Source organism: Rhea pennata, chromosome 11, assembly GCF_028389875.1.
Source record: "Rhea pennata isolate bPtePen1 chromosome 11, bPtePen1.pri, whole genome shotgun sequence".
In the NCBI taxonomy this organism is placed as follows: Eukaryota; Metazoa; Chordata; class Aves; order Rheiformes; family Rheidae; genus Rhea; species Rhea pennata.
The window spans coordinates 17658247-17673150 of record NC_084673.1 but is presented as its reverse complement, the minus strand read 5'-3'; the positions used below and the strand labels follow the sequence as shown (position 1 = coordinate 17673150).

Genomic DNA, 14904 nt, shown 5'->3' with positions numbered 1-14904 from the left:
CCCAGGCGCTTTGCACCAGGAGCAGAACATAACAGCTGGGTGCAGCAAAGCAGAGCAAAAGGCGTGCAAAATACTTTTAAAATCATATACGGGGAGGGTTTGTTTTGACGTATGAAGAGTATCTAACACAAGCAATGTTCCCACTTCACTGATCTCTCCCAGGGACTCACTCAGCATGTTGCTAAAGCTCCCGAGCGCGGTGCACCCGCAGGCCGTGCCGGCAGGAGAGCCCCGTGCGGCAAGGCCGCGGTGTCCCGAGGCTCCTCTCCCGGAGCAGCCCCGACGAGGGCCCGCGCACAGCCCAGCCGAGGCGGGGACGCCATCCCGGCCACCACCGCGTCTCTGCGGACAGCAAGGGGCCTGGCCCAGCGCTGCGGGAGCTGCAGCCACGACCAGAGCCTGGGGGGGTCACGTCGTGTGGAAAACAGGAGCTGATCTTGAAGGGGCAAACAGCTGTACTTGGGAGTACCAGGGCGGGGGGAGAAAGAAAAAGACATTACACTACTTAGCGACTGACATTATTTTATATCTTCTCTCTTAAAAACAAACAAAAAACAAACAAACAAACAAAAAAAAAAAAACCCCAGCAAACCTAAATTCAAAACGTATCAAAACTTAAACTTTTCGAAATCTAAAACTTGTAATGTTTTAGCTAGGAATTCTATTACACACACATTTCTGCAAATGTTACAAGAAAACTCATGGAGTTGTATTAACGATCAGACGAATGGTTCTGTTCCGGAGCAGGGAGGCGAGGCGGGAGGGAGTGCGCCGGACCCAGCCGGGGCCGGGGGGACATCTTCATGACGGCTGTGGGCAGAAGTCATGGCCTTCCTTCCTCCCTGGGGAAGCAATCACAGAGACCTGCAGGGCCGACATCGGCACGCGGGGCCCCGCTGGCGGCGGGGGCAACCCCGCTGCAGCGCGCAGGCCAAGAGCGGCCCGCTGCTGGCGCTAGCAGGGCTCGGGCGGCATCGGCGCTGGTCAGCCCGCGGCAAAGCACCGGGGCGGTTCAGCGGAGCGCGTACCTGCCGGGGGCTTGGCCTTGCCCTCGGTGACCACGGGGTGCCGCAGGGGCGTCACGATGCCCTGGTCAGGCTTCTGGAAGGCCGTGAGCAGGTTGTGCACCTTGCGGAAGAGCCGCCGGTGCACGCCAGGCGCTGTCTGCAAAGCCGCAAGGCCCAGGCGTCACGGCGGGGCGGACGGCGCCGGCCCCAGGGACAACGCGGCTGACAACAATTTGTTTCATTTTTAAATCTGCATTAATGATGTGAATCACTTCTTCTCACAGACCCAAAAAACACCAGAAATCAGTCTTGTCTTCCAGAACGCTGCAAATTCCTCTATTATAACAACAGCCAAAGAGTGAAGCCTGTTCAGCAATTACTTACTGTGTGTAAATCAGTGTTTGTTAATGTGCAAACCGAAAGTTAATTACGAATTAATAGGCTGATTGCATCCAAACAAAGAACAAGACCTTCACAAAAGAAATAAAGGTTAGCATTCAGACGCCTTCAACCTAAATCACCGCCTATATTGCAAATAGTGTTGTGCCGCAGCTGAATTACCAGTTGCTTATCAGACAGGGGAAGGTACATGTTGTATCAAGTTTTGGCCATCCTAAATATACATATGTATGTGTGTATTTGTAATCCTATAAATATTTTACATCAGTGATGAGTTAATCCGGAGAGAAATAAAGTTTAAAATGATGTTGAGCATTGTATGTTGACTTTCTTTAACCATTCTGGCATCAGTAACATATATGATAGAAGAGAACTCAATACGGGTTGTGCTTGTCAAACTATAAAAGCACAATATTTTTGCCATTTAAAATGATGCAAAATAATGCATTAATGCATTATGCAAGAGCTGAAACATAGCAAGGAATGAATTTATGCGCTCGAGACTGTCTGAACTGGCACCAAGGTGTGATGTCTTTTAGTGCTGGGCTCACTCGAGATCAGGTACCTTCCATGAAAATCGGACTATGCAGAAACACATAGTTTGAATATACTACATAAAATCAATACCAACATGACCAGGATGGAGCGATCTTTGGAAGGAAAAGGAGACTTGCCCACCTCAGCACTCCAGGACCCCATTTCTGTCTTGGACACTCTGTAGGTGTAAACGTAACCTTGATGCCTGTGAAAAAAGTCAACAGATGATACTGTGTGTTAGTCATGTATTCTGAGAGGTGTCCGTGCAGTACACGCTGGTATGTGGCAGTGCACTCAGGTATGCAGGAGACAGACTAACCTTATCATCTTTCATAAGTAAGTAAGTAAGTTCATCCATATGGGCTCTAGTTAGATGCAGAACTGAGTAGTCTTACCCAGTTCTAGTTTTTAGTGATACTCAGCTATTTCTGGTTAAATGACATATTGGTGTGCTTTCTGCCTCAGCATTTTTATTTTTTATTTTTACTTTTTTCAGTGACCTCCTTTTACTGACATAATTTCGCTAGAAAAAAAGAAAATGTGTATTATTGTCAGACAACACATTGCTGCTATGTGATTTATTTAAATGCAGGTGTTCACAGAGGCAATACTATGAATGTAATTTATCTGGAAAGCTAGAACCATCAAATCCAGGTAAAAAGTACTTTTTTTTCCTTGTCAGTACATTCCCAATTCTCAAACACCAGCAGAGCAGCTCCTGGACCTTATGAGAGTGCAAAATCTTCCTTCTTTTTAGATCTGTTGAGAGTCCTTTGAGAATAAGACGCCATGTGCTAACAGCACAAGACACACTGATGTCTGGAGTCAGTCCTGCTTCTCCTAGGAACCCAAGCTAGTGAGCGATTTACAGGGTAAAACGCTACACCGATATCCAAAGATACCTCAGAAGCAGGGACAACTGATAACAGCTCCATGGGTGCAACACCAGTTTAGATGGTATCAGACAAGAAAAAGTGTATTTTATACTTCATAGATTACATGACTGCACAGCAGGATTTTAGGGACCGGTCACTCTTTCAGCATCAATTCTTAAGAAACCGGAAAAATTATACTGTCTTTCTTTCCAATTATACACTGTGTTACGGTACTTACTACAAAATAGCAGAAACCATCAATGACACAGATACCATATGACTGCAATTACTTATGCTCAATGTCATGGCTCCTGGGCAAATTCTTATTAAAAAGTCATTATAGCAACCTCTGCAAAGGGGTTTCTAACATAATTTAGACAAGGAGGAAGTTGTCACACTGTTACAACACCACAACGTGGGAGCCAGACTCCCAGATCTGATTTGTGAGCTTTTTCCCCACTGGACTCCCACCACAATTGAACGCGGAGGAGTTAAGACACAAAGCACGTTCCCTCCTGTCCAACCTGCTGGGGACACGAATGATCGCTGCGGCAGCTGCAAAACTGCCTTGCTGCGCGTGTCGGTAAATACATGTCAGCTTCCCACCACAACTTCCTCCACTTCTTCTTCTTAAGCAAAGGAACATTTTCCCAGAACCACAACTCTCCAGGTGATGCCAGAATGGCACGAGAAGCAGCCAGGTGGCCCAGTTGTGCCATTCATAGACAACCTACAGGAGGTGGAGGGGACCGCCATGGACAGCCAGCACTGCCGTCCCCCCTGTCCCACCCTCAGACAGCCACAGTGGCTGACAACACAGCTCCAGCTAAGTTGTTTAAAGCACATCCCTAGATAGGCCACCAAATGTGTTCATGTTCGGGGCAGTCAGGGCCTCCAATTACAGCCCTTAGACCATCTTGCACTACCACATCTTAAAAAAGACTGCCGCGAGCTGTGCATATATTCTTCTCTCAAGTAGCTGATGTTCGCATTATCTTTCTAGAAATCACAAGGGGCTTTCCTGCCACCTGTTTTATGTAAGATGTCAGTCAATATACAGGTACTGAAATTAGGATTTTTTTGGGGGGACCATAGTGTAAAGGGAAATACCAGATCTGTTCTAGCATTTTGTCCTCTCTCATTGAAACAGATATTGGATCATCTCCCTGATGATTTTTCTTTTCAAACCTCAAAACCAACAGAATTAGCTTGTAAAATCTAAACCCATTCTCCTGCCTCCTGTTCTTACTAATACACTGTGAAGATCACCAGTGCTTGGACTTAGTTGTCCTGAAGCATTCCAAGTGCTTCAATCGCTTCAAAAACTGTTTTTTTTTTTCCACAAACAACGGCCCAGTTGCCTGGAAAACCATCTGTTGTTTGTCTTTTTCTCTTCCTAAAAAAGACACTACATGACTTGAAGTGGTTGAAAGGGTTGGGGGGTGCTCAAATTTCTGGTGGCTTTTAGCATGCTGCCAGAAGAGTCTACTAAGCTGGACAAAAGCTAAAAAATAAAAAGTCCAGACAAAGTAATATTCAGGGTCAAAGTAGGATGAGGCATAAGATAGACACCTACCTAACATTAAAGCAATTCCAACTGTAAAATAACTCAGTCAAGCCTGGAGAAAGCACAAATGATAATACAGATAGATAAAAATCTACAAGAGAAAAAGGAACAAGAATTTGGGAATGTGGGTGCTTTGCGTATGATGTGGAGCGTGAGAGGAATATGACATTGCTGTCACAGCCTTGCCAGTGACAAGTGAGAGCTTCAGTTCATTTGGCAAATCTGCATTTTTTTTCCCCCAGAGGAGGAAAGACTGCAAGGCATGAAGGGGGTTTACCATGCTTAAGCTGAAAAATGCAGTATTCTCATCTGTTGTTGGCGCTGAAGCTGTCAGTAAACAAAGCCCCTGTGTGCAAAGGAAGATGACACAGAAGCTCTATAGATGCTTCTTCTAAGGAAATGGCCCAAGGAATAAGGACATGTTTTGTTAAGAATGTGAAGAACTAGGTCTTCCCATCAAAACACTTTCTGTGAGGATCTTTCTTTGTTTCCACAAAATGAATGCTTTTTCTGATAATTACTCTCATAACAAATGTGATCTTATCAAAACTTTCTGTTAAACAGCAGGACCTTACTTCATTACCACTTCAAAGTGCTTTCTGCCTTGAGTGTGTGAGTGACATGATTTTGACGAGCCAAATTCTCTTTACTGTTACATGGGCATAGTCTCCCATGAGAAACATCTTATGATTTAAGCTACCCAACATAAATTGAGATCAGTGGGGCTGAAGGAGGAACAAGCTGTTTTTCTTAAAACAAAAATCAGAAGAAAAAATTAAAAACTGAGACTGTGTAGAACGCTTACCTTTGCTAGCTAGAATGCTAGCAAAAGACATACATACCACCAGGTGAAAGCAAGCAGCAAAGTGCACTTACTTACTGGCCCTTAGGTCTCAGGAGATGAGAAATTCCCCAGCCACCATCAGGGGACAGCTCAGTTTTCTACAGCTTACTCAGTTCATAGCAGAAAAAGACTTGTTTACAGGATGTCCCCATGTGTGGTGGCAGCTAGTGAGCTGCTGAAACCAATGAACCAAGCACCATGTGGCCTGGGCATGGCTGTCACCATGGGGCTGCTCGCCGCTCCTCTCCCTCATGGCTCACGCATCAGGGTCATTGCCTGTACAGAGCCAGGACCTGACCTCCTTCCCCAGCAAGGGGAAACCAAGGAGAAGGATGCCCAGCAGGTCAATGAGACGATGAGTTCAGGCAGGCTCTTAGTGATACATGCTTGTCAGGATTGCTTTGAGGAGGACCTCACACCCAGACAAAAAGACCCAATGAAAGGCAACCCTGTCCTTTCGTCTGGCAGGGGGACTGCTACAAGCCTGATTTGCAATTGCAAATTTCCTGTCAGTGAGGCTCAAGTAATCAGGGCATAATCCTGAATTAGCAGCTTGGTGAAATGAGCCCTGCAGTTCAAAGGTGAAAGATGCTGGTGCATCTCAAAAATGCTGGTGAGGTGAAGTAGAACATAATTCTTACTAAAAAGACAGCTTTGGGCAGCACTTAAAAAAAAAAGAGTAGTTTAGTCACCACTTAGGATTTTTATCTCATTTCACATATTCTGGATTTTTTTCATCTCCTTAACAAAGGATGTGTTATACCAGCTGGGAACAAGACTAGCACTGTCTCTGTTGCAATACCATAATGAGGAAAAACTTTGTCAAAGGAAAACCTAGGAAAAGTTCCTATGACAGCAAAAAGTCCATGTTGTATTACAGGATTTTTTTCTTTATAGCTAGATAGTTCCTTCCAAAGAGCTACAAAGGCATCTTTCAGAGATGCCATAACGAGACAGCATCTGTCTACCTGTCCTCTCCACTCCTACTTTTCAGCTGTAATCAGACTTGCTAAGGCTGTATTTTCTTTAACAGGTGAATAATTACAATCTTCCGCACCGCTGAAATAGCAAGGGGATATTAGCCACATGCTGCAGCTTAAAATTAACCATGACATTTCAGCTGCATAGTACTTTTTAGAATCATTTCCAAATGTTTTGCATCTCAGTTGGGAAATTTTATTAAACTAATTTGCATTCATTTCTGAGTCCAAAATGGAATATAAAGGGATAAAGGCAGAGAGGTGGGAGAAAAGCAATGTCAGCAATAAATGACATCAATTTCCTTCTCTTTACAGCTCTCTCTTTCCTGATGTCTTTGCACTATAGTGATCAGCTCTTCCTACCTAGTACACTTGCATCCTGAACTCACGTTGAGATTTCAGCTAAACGATATTGCTTAAGAATAAGCCAGCTGTGCAATCTGAGCACTAAGAGGGGCCCGTACTTGGTGCCTTTCAGGCTTTTGCTCATGAGTGTCACCTCAATCTAATCCAGGGTGAAGGATGGAGAAGTAAAACAAGGGTCTTTCAGGAAAAACAATGCATTTTCCGTATGTTAAAAAGAAAAAGGGTTTCCAAATGTTACATGGGAGAGGGTGCAATTTTTAAAATAATACTGAAAATTTGCTTGAAGGAAGGCATGTTTCCTGGTCTCCAAGAGCAAACGGTGCTAGCTGTTGAAGCTGGTTAGCAGTCATCAGCTCCACTCTGCTGTGCTGGCCACATCTGGGGTGCACAGTTAGAGCATCTCCGTGACTTCACGCCTAGAGATGATGTTGCCTGGCTTGGATCAGAGGGACAAAAACTGGGATGTGACTGAGATCTCAGAGAGATCTCAGCGAGATCTCAGAGAGATCGCAGAGAGATTGGGCCTGGGCTGTGATGGAGCTGGTGCAGAAGGAGCTCCACAACTGTGTGACCTGGGCAAGGAAACAGGGAGCATGGCTGGCACCAGGGCTACTAGCGTGGACTATGGCGTGACAGCAAAAGGATGACACGGTCAGTTCAGCCCACCTTGTGCATGGGGGTGGATGTCTGCAAGAAAAAGGTGGTCTCTAGCGTTGAACCCACGGATCACTGAGTTAAAGGTCTGTGCAAAAGGGAGCGAATTAAGGTTGTGGGAGCCAGCCTGTAACTTTGTCGTGTCCTAATGTGTGTGTTAGTTTTCTGCTTCATTTTCTTTCTTTTTTTTTTTTTTTTTTTATTGTTATGCTTCTGCTTGATTTATTTATCATGGAAAGGTCAAAAAGTCTTGTTAGTTAATGAAGGAGAAAATCCGATTTAAGCTTATGGCTCTTCCCTCTGTCCTGGAATTTGCATTTTCTGGTTGACAAGCAGCCTGTTTCCTGGCTTATTTAGGTTTCAGACATACAATCAAGGTACAGCAACTTAACAATTACCACCCATCAGCTAATCCAGCCTGAAGAAATAGTACTCACGTTGAGATGATGTGCAAGCTATAAGTTCGATGTCAGCGAGAGTGAATAAAATAGTTTAAATTGGTGTTTACAAGATCTGAAAAGCCCAGCAGTTACTGCTGCTTACCTCGCAATAGCTCTCTATATAGCCCCACTTTTGAATTTCAACTTCTGTTGCTGATTTCCTTACCGACAGCTTCTGTGGCAAAAATCTGCCTTGAGCCTAAATCTGTAACTAGCATTAGCTCACCATAATACAATGGCATTGTAAAGCAAACGCACTGCATTGGTGTTCTGTTCTGCAGCTGAAGGGAGTCTAAAAGAGCACGTCAAATCTCATGAAACACCTCTGAATTTACACACAGTTGGCAGTGGAAGATGATTGTCAGCATCCTCGTCGCTTGGCCACTCGTAATGACGAGAAGCGGAGCTGCTCACTGACCTCCGGAGCAAATGCGTAGCCTTTGCAAGGTGGCTTACGTTTGCCTGGTACAAGGTGAAGCCAGCTATAAGTGATGTCGCAAATAGGAATTTCTTCAAATTTGGAAATAAAATGAGAATTGATCCAAGTCTGAGCCAATAAACACAAGGAACTTAATTTATGCTGAGTCAGTAGCCAAATTTCATGTGCTATTATTTCCTGCAGAAATTTCCTTTCCTCACAAAGGGAAAAACTCACAAAATTAGGCAATCATCTGGTGACATTTTTTTCATTTTAGGCCAAACTGACAAGAAATGCAATTGATAAAATAATGTCAATATCACTATAAATGTTACTGTTTTGTATTTCTATGAAATAATAATAATAATTTAGGAATAATTCAGGAATAGGAGTCATTTGGTGCAACTGCTTACTAGAGTTCTTTTTTTTTTCTCAGAGGAAGGTAGGCATGGCTCTGACCATAAAATTCCTGAACCTGAAATCATTGCTCAAAATAAATCCTCAGAACTCAAGCCTGCAAAATGAGGACAGAGCTAATCTAGGCTCTATTATCCAGCGATTTTACCCATTCTTTCTAGGTTTGCAAAGTCATTACCCACTGTTCAGAGTGTCTGTCTTTCTAAGATCTTTCTAAGAGAATCCACTGGAATATCTGAAAGCCCCTGAAGGAGGTATGCTCAGCACACGGGCAAAGCTCACTCTGATTAGCAGGGAGCAGAAAGGAGCAGGGAGCTGCAGAAGAGTTTTTCATGGCAGAAAATAGTGCGTGATATTTACAACAGCAACCTGGAACCGAGGGGCTCCTCCTCAGAGAGAAGCTTTTGTTCCAAATTCCTTTGTAAACGCTGATGATTATCATGAGCAGTGTTATAATAAATGCAATTATTCTGCCATTTCAATCTGAAATATTACACGGAAAACAAAAGATATGCTCAGCTGAAGCCAACTCGTGATCATGTATTACACCTTCACACTGCACAGCTGATACATCTGCTGCATCAGAAAGTTTCGGCATGTTGCCTGAACTTGTGCACTGTGGTTATAGTGACAGAAAAAATAGCATATGCAAAATATGATAGGACTGCAGCATATCCCTCTTGCCATTACTGTTGCTTCAAGAGCTCTAAATAGTTTTCTATTTTGGTTTTTGATTATTCTCCACAAATTGAACGCAGCACAGTACATGAATGGCTGACTTCAAGCAAATAATCTGAACATACAGTTTGAAAAGTATGTCATGTTTACGTGAACATTCACTCAGAAATATTTAAAGGTCTGAAACAACTACTAACATTTCAAGCATATGAATTTTAAGACACAAACTACAAATGCTTTATCTTGGCCAATTCAAGCATGAGCTGCTTGTTTCTGCATGTGCACTCATATATCAGTAAAGTGGTGCTTTTGGTACTCCTAGTCATTTTATTCAGGTGTTTTTTCAGGCGCATTTTAAGAGGCTGCTTCCCAAACTAGCCACCGTTACTGTGTCCTGTGTCCCTTGTTGACTTCATTAGGAGCAACATGCATGGAGGATTTCTGAGGGTGCTAAAAATGTCAAGCAGGATATTGAGTGAAGAGGAAAACATACCAGTAAAGAAAGCTCCTTGGATCAATCAGGTTCTGATATTAAAACCCTAGAGTACTGCATATAGTGGCTAACATGTTTACAGGTAGAACTTACATATTTTTTAAAGCCTAAATGCTTCTTCTATCCTAGTTTTCAAGAACAGCAAAATCTTCTTACTTTTCAGTGCAACCACAAAAATTTCCAGGAAATTATTGTGCTCCTCTGTTAACACATTGAAGATGTGATGAACAACATCCTTATAGTATTTATTATCAATTTAATAATGGTATTCATAAAATCAGGATCTTGGAAGCATTTGATTTTAGGAACCTTGCAAAAGTTTGCAGGTAGCACCTCCATTTACAAGAGCCCCAGGGGATGCCGCTGCAAATCAAAACCATCCCGTTCTTCCATGTATAGTTTTATTGTGGTCTTAAAATATTAATGAAAGAGAGTTCTTTGTGTTTTGCCACAGCCACACCAAAAAAACATGCTCTCTTTGAAGGTTTGCAAGCATGCAGGGAGCACACTGTGACTTAGGGCAATAGAAAGCAGCATTCAATAAAAATAAAGCAGTACTTAGGAGAAACAAAGAAGAGAGGAAGCAGAGTTTTCTAGATACGTGCTCGAACAACAGGGGCAGCCTGCCACCATTACCCATCACTATAGCTCAGGTTTTATGCTGCTACCTGTCTTTTTTATGCTTGCCCTGTAAAATCAGTGTCAATCGCAAGGGCTTCAGGAAGTCTTTGACTCTTCTCCCTTTTAAAGGTCAGGGCTCCACTTTTTAATTGGAAGACAAAAAGGCAATCGAGCCTGGCCATAAATAGCGCTGCCTTTAATACGTGAGGAGGCTCAAAGGCTGCCAAAATATGTCAGGGGAGCTTGGGGGGAACTCAGGGGATGGGAAGGGGTGACAGCAACTTATGAAATCTCCTGGAAAATGAGGAGATGTTGTTTGAGCCCTGAGCATTGCAGCAGCTCTCGCAGGACTTACTGCTTGCTGCAGCTGGAGCAGGGAAAGCCAGGCTCACGTCCCCGTGAGCGCATGCTGATCGCTGTGACGGCCTCCTAATATTCATTTAATGACTTTTTGGATAAATATTTCTTTTCTTTTGATCAAAACCATGATGTTTTATTTTGACAACTTCCTTCTTCGCCCTCTGGAAAAAATTAAGAAGTATTGGGTCTGGGTAGCTGGGGGATTTTGTATTTGTTTTGTGTTACTTCTCTGCTGTAATTCCAGGGACTTGCAGGGAGATGAAGACAGACTGAAAATGTTTTCATTTTGGAAAAATTGAATGTTTTGCTCTTATTCTTTCACATGACGTTTTCATTTCCATTAGAAATATTCACCTGAAAGATGTATAATTTTTTGTTTAGCTCTGACATTTATTATGTCTTATGTAATGGCTTACTAGCTTTGTTTCACAAGCTTCAAAGATTACTTCAGGGTGACTACACTTCCAGTGAATACATATTTTGTCTAATCTTAATAGTCTAGGTATTCCTAGAGTGATCTTCAGCACAGTTTCTGGACAGAGAGATCAATTTCTGAATAACTTTATCATTCCTAATCATTATAATTATTTACTTACAAGAAATACTTTCTTTTATTTTCATTTTCAAAAACAGCAAATGCAACAACTGCATGTTTCCCTCTTGGTTTTTATCCAAAGCTGTCATGCACATACATGCTTGTCACCTGGGTCATCCCTGCTCTTCTGAATAGAATTTGTGGGATTGGGTCCGTTGGTTTATTTTGCCAAATCCTTATCATTCTCCACTGAATACATCTCTGATGCCTTTCCTACTTGCTTCTGCAATTTCTCTACAAAAGTGTCCTGCTTTAGTAAACTTTTGCCCATTAAAGCACTTCTCTAGTTTATGGCACACATTTTTCTAAACTGTCATTGCTATCTTCAGTGTGAGACCATTTCCTAGTATTTTATGATAACTGCCTTCAAAGTTATTGTGTGATACGTTGTTTACTGTACCATCTATTTCTTTCTTACCCAATGTTCTGAATTGAAGTATCAAGAAGTATTGGAATCAAGGTTTAACATCATTGGCATTTTTCCGCCAGCTATATTGGATCATAGTTATGGTAACGTTTTTCATTTAATTTCTTAGCTGGATTTATCGAAGATGCTATTGAACATTTCCCTCATACATTAGGGATGATAAAACATTTTTGAGCGCCTATATTCTATAAGATGCCTGCATAATATATATCAGGAATCTTTTTTTTTTTTTTAACCTCCTCCTCTTTGCTCGTCATGTGTTTCTCTGAGTAAAGAGATAAAACATGAAGGTCCCATAATTTCCAGAAACAATTAGGAAGGATTCTGTTCCTTATTGATTTTTTTTTCTTTTTCCCCAAAGCTTGAAAAGGCCCATAGTTAACAAACCTTGCTTTGTATATCTTACTTCACTCAAGAAATTTCATCCTAAGAACAAAAATTGTCATTAATATAAAAAATCCCAACTGATTGCGTGCAGATAGATAAAAGACCTTGTTACATACTTGCATCCTGATTTAGACTAACGATGGACTTATTTTAGGCTTCTCTGTTTTATGCAGCGTTGTAACATTCTGCTTGACCCTTTTTCTAATTCCTTAGTGTTTCGCCTGCACTGAATGACTTCTGAGTGTTAAGGAGATACATCACCATTTCCTCTGATATTTATTTTAAAAGGATTCTGCTTTTATTGCCCATCCCCTCCCTGGAATCGCAGCACTCCTTACCTCTTTCTATAGCTATTCCATTTTCATTTACCTCAGGATGCTTCATATTTCCTATTTTTTCTGCTTACTGGTAAAGACTGAGGTAAAGTATTTGTTTGTTAGCAGTGGTGTTCACCTTCTGATTTCATGGGAGAAGAAAGAATACATCTTCTGCCATGAAGACCTTTCCCTGAAAGAAGGTGTGGTATTTGCGGATAGCCTCTAACCTTCTCATGTGTCTCCACTAACTGGGCCACATCACAGGAATACTAACACTCACCCAGGTTTAATTACAAGTTGCTTGAAATGTATTCAAGACCTTTGGGGAAAGCTTAACCTGTGACTTTTCCTTTTCTGTTTTTCTACTCGATACCTCTACATGCCGTCTTTGCTATCTGTTAGTGAATTTCTTGCTGGTACAAAACGGAGTTTTCTCTCCTATTTCTTCCCCCAACTTTCAGTTTGGAACTGAAGCAAGAAGCAATTGCTTATTTAGCCTTGATAGATACATCTTTGTTCTTTCAGTACAACTGTACTGCATCATGCAGTACTAACTCTCAGGACTTTTCATTCTTCAGCTTTTGCCAAAAGTAGGGTAATTAAAATGCCTCATTAAAATGAGATCCTATGACTTTACAGTCCCACAGCTCTGTCAGAGAAACCTCTCTACCCTCCTTCTGACAAACCATCCAATCAAATCTTTCCTCTTTTACCTCAGTAGATGAAACATTAGCACATAGTTCACTACCTACCACTGTTTTATGTAGTTTGATGGTAGTTTACACCACATATTTGATCTCTCAGGGGACACACAACCTGTGCTCTCTGAAGTGAAGACAAGCCTTCGTCCTGGACGACAATGACTTGCGCTGCCATTCCCAACTATCTCCCCAAAACAGAAGTTGGGGATATTGATAAGCATGCTGACGGACAGCTTAGAGAAGCAGAAGACAATTGTCAGAAAGCAAGAGGGTTAGAAGCAGCACACACAGTCCTCAAGCCAAGCCGCCTGGCTCGTCTCCACTACAGCCTCCTTGGCCCTTCCTCCATGCTCCCACACTTGCCTTCTCACCCTGGGTTATGCCCATAAGAGGTGTGGGCTCTGCAAGGCAAAGCCTTTTCTGCGTAGTTCTGCAAAGGACCCCAAACCCCTTCCATGTTCCTCCACCTCTGTCAGTGTGAGGGAGCTAAATTCTCCTATGTCTTTGCAAACAGCAATGTTAAGTCATCGTCCTTCATGGCTATGTGGGGACACCACATACCGTGAATGGAGTGGTGGACACAAGCACCCCTGCAGACACCAGCTGGTGGCCTGCTGAACGGTCTCCATGTGACCAGTCCTTCAGCCCCCAGTTAGGTGTGTGCCAGGCCTGCTTCCAGTGCGCCGGGAGAGGCGATTTGGTCTCCCCAGGATGTGGCAAGGAGGCGACAGCAGCGACGCAGGCAGGGGATACCTGGCTCGCTATACTCACAGCACGCAGAGGCAGTACACGCCCGGGAGGCTCTCGCTGTCCCTCAGCAGGTAGCTGCCATCCACCCCTGAGGCCAGCAGCAGCTTCTCGCCGGCCTCCCGCGTGATGCTCCCGTGGTACACTGGCAGTGACTCCATGGCAGCCCTGCCACTAGCAGCCCTGTCCCAACGTGGTGGACGTGGCAGTGTTCACAGCACGCGGCACTGCCTCCAACTGCTCCTCAGCTGCTGGCTCCCGTCAGCATCCGTGACTCAATGATAGATGTAAACAGGATGTGTTCACACCTCGAGTGCCTTCTGGGGCTAGCGGTGAGGCACAGCGCTGAGGAAGGAGTGAGGAACGAGCATGGCTTTCTGTCTATTCTTTCTCAGGCTGTGACATGCTCATGATCTTATACCCACTACGCGGAGGTGTTGTTCAAACGCTGCTCTCATCACGCAGCCCCCAAGCTCGACAGAGACATGCAGTGAAAAAGTGCACGAAGGCCATAAGTCAACAGCGAAAATAAGTGGACCGGTGGCCCTTCCCCAGCCGTCCAGCCCGTGTGCAATCTGGTTTGGGTTTCGGAGTGCCACAATCACAGCACCAACTCATAGCATCTCCAGCGAGGCATTTCTCTCTTCTGGGCCTAAAATGAACACTGGAGCAAAGCAGGGTCCAACGGGCCCACAGTGAGTGCCTGCGGGGTACCACGGCATGCCACAGGGCGCTTGGGAAGCAAGGATACTTTTTTAACTTGTTATCTTTCAAATCTTTATTACCACGTGCAAAGCACCCTGCTCCTGGCTTCATGTGGCCCCCAGCCCTGGAGCCAGAGCAGCAGGGGCCTGGCGAGCTCGAAACATCTCACTGGCCAGCTGCAGACAGCTGGGCAGAGGCGCGGGAAGCGGCGGAAACAAGCCAGCCACACTCAGGTGTCAGAGCCACTAGCCATTTCTGCTCAGAGGCAGGTGATGCTTTAATCCCAACGCTTTGACACACTAACCTCGGAGTGCTCAGGGCAGTATATTTTAAGGACCTCATTCGATATTTCAGAATGTTTTCCCTTCG

At 43.7% G+C, this 14904-nt stretch overlaps 1 protein-coding gene across 1 annotated transcript; it reads right to left on the bottom strand.

Annotated features, from left to right (window-relative positions):
* Positions 1–587: 587 nt before the first annotated feature.
* On the bottom strand, positions 588–14017 carry SH2D1A (SH2 domain containing 1A). The gene is made up of 4 exons (XM_062584723.1): positions 13855–14017; positions 2085–2148; positions 1029–1164; positions 588–842 (listed from the first exon to the last, which is right to left on the bottom strand). The coding sequence occupies exons 1-4, from the start codon at positions 13989–13991 to the stop codon at positions 802–804; spliced, it is 378 nt and encodes a 125-aa protein (XP_062440707.1). The 5' UTR covers positions 13992–14017; the 3' UTR covers positions 588–801.
* Positions 14018–14904: the final 887 nt, after the last annotated feature.

Excerpts from the sequence above, each read along its gene's own strand:
- SH2D1A (XM_062584723.1), bottom strand. The coding sequence starts at position 13,991 with ATGGAGTCACTGCCAGTGTACCACGGGAGCATCACGCGGGAGGCCGGC. Across the intron at positions 2,149-13,854 it reads GTGTACTGCCTCTGCGTGCT|GCATCAAGGTTACGTTTACA; the intron begins GTGAGTATAGCG and ends CTTTTTTCACAG. Across the intron at positions 1,165-2,084 it reads TGGGGTCCTGGAGTGCTGAG|ACAGCGCCTGGCGTGCACCG; the intron begins GTGGGCAAGTCT and ends GCGGCTTTGCAG.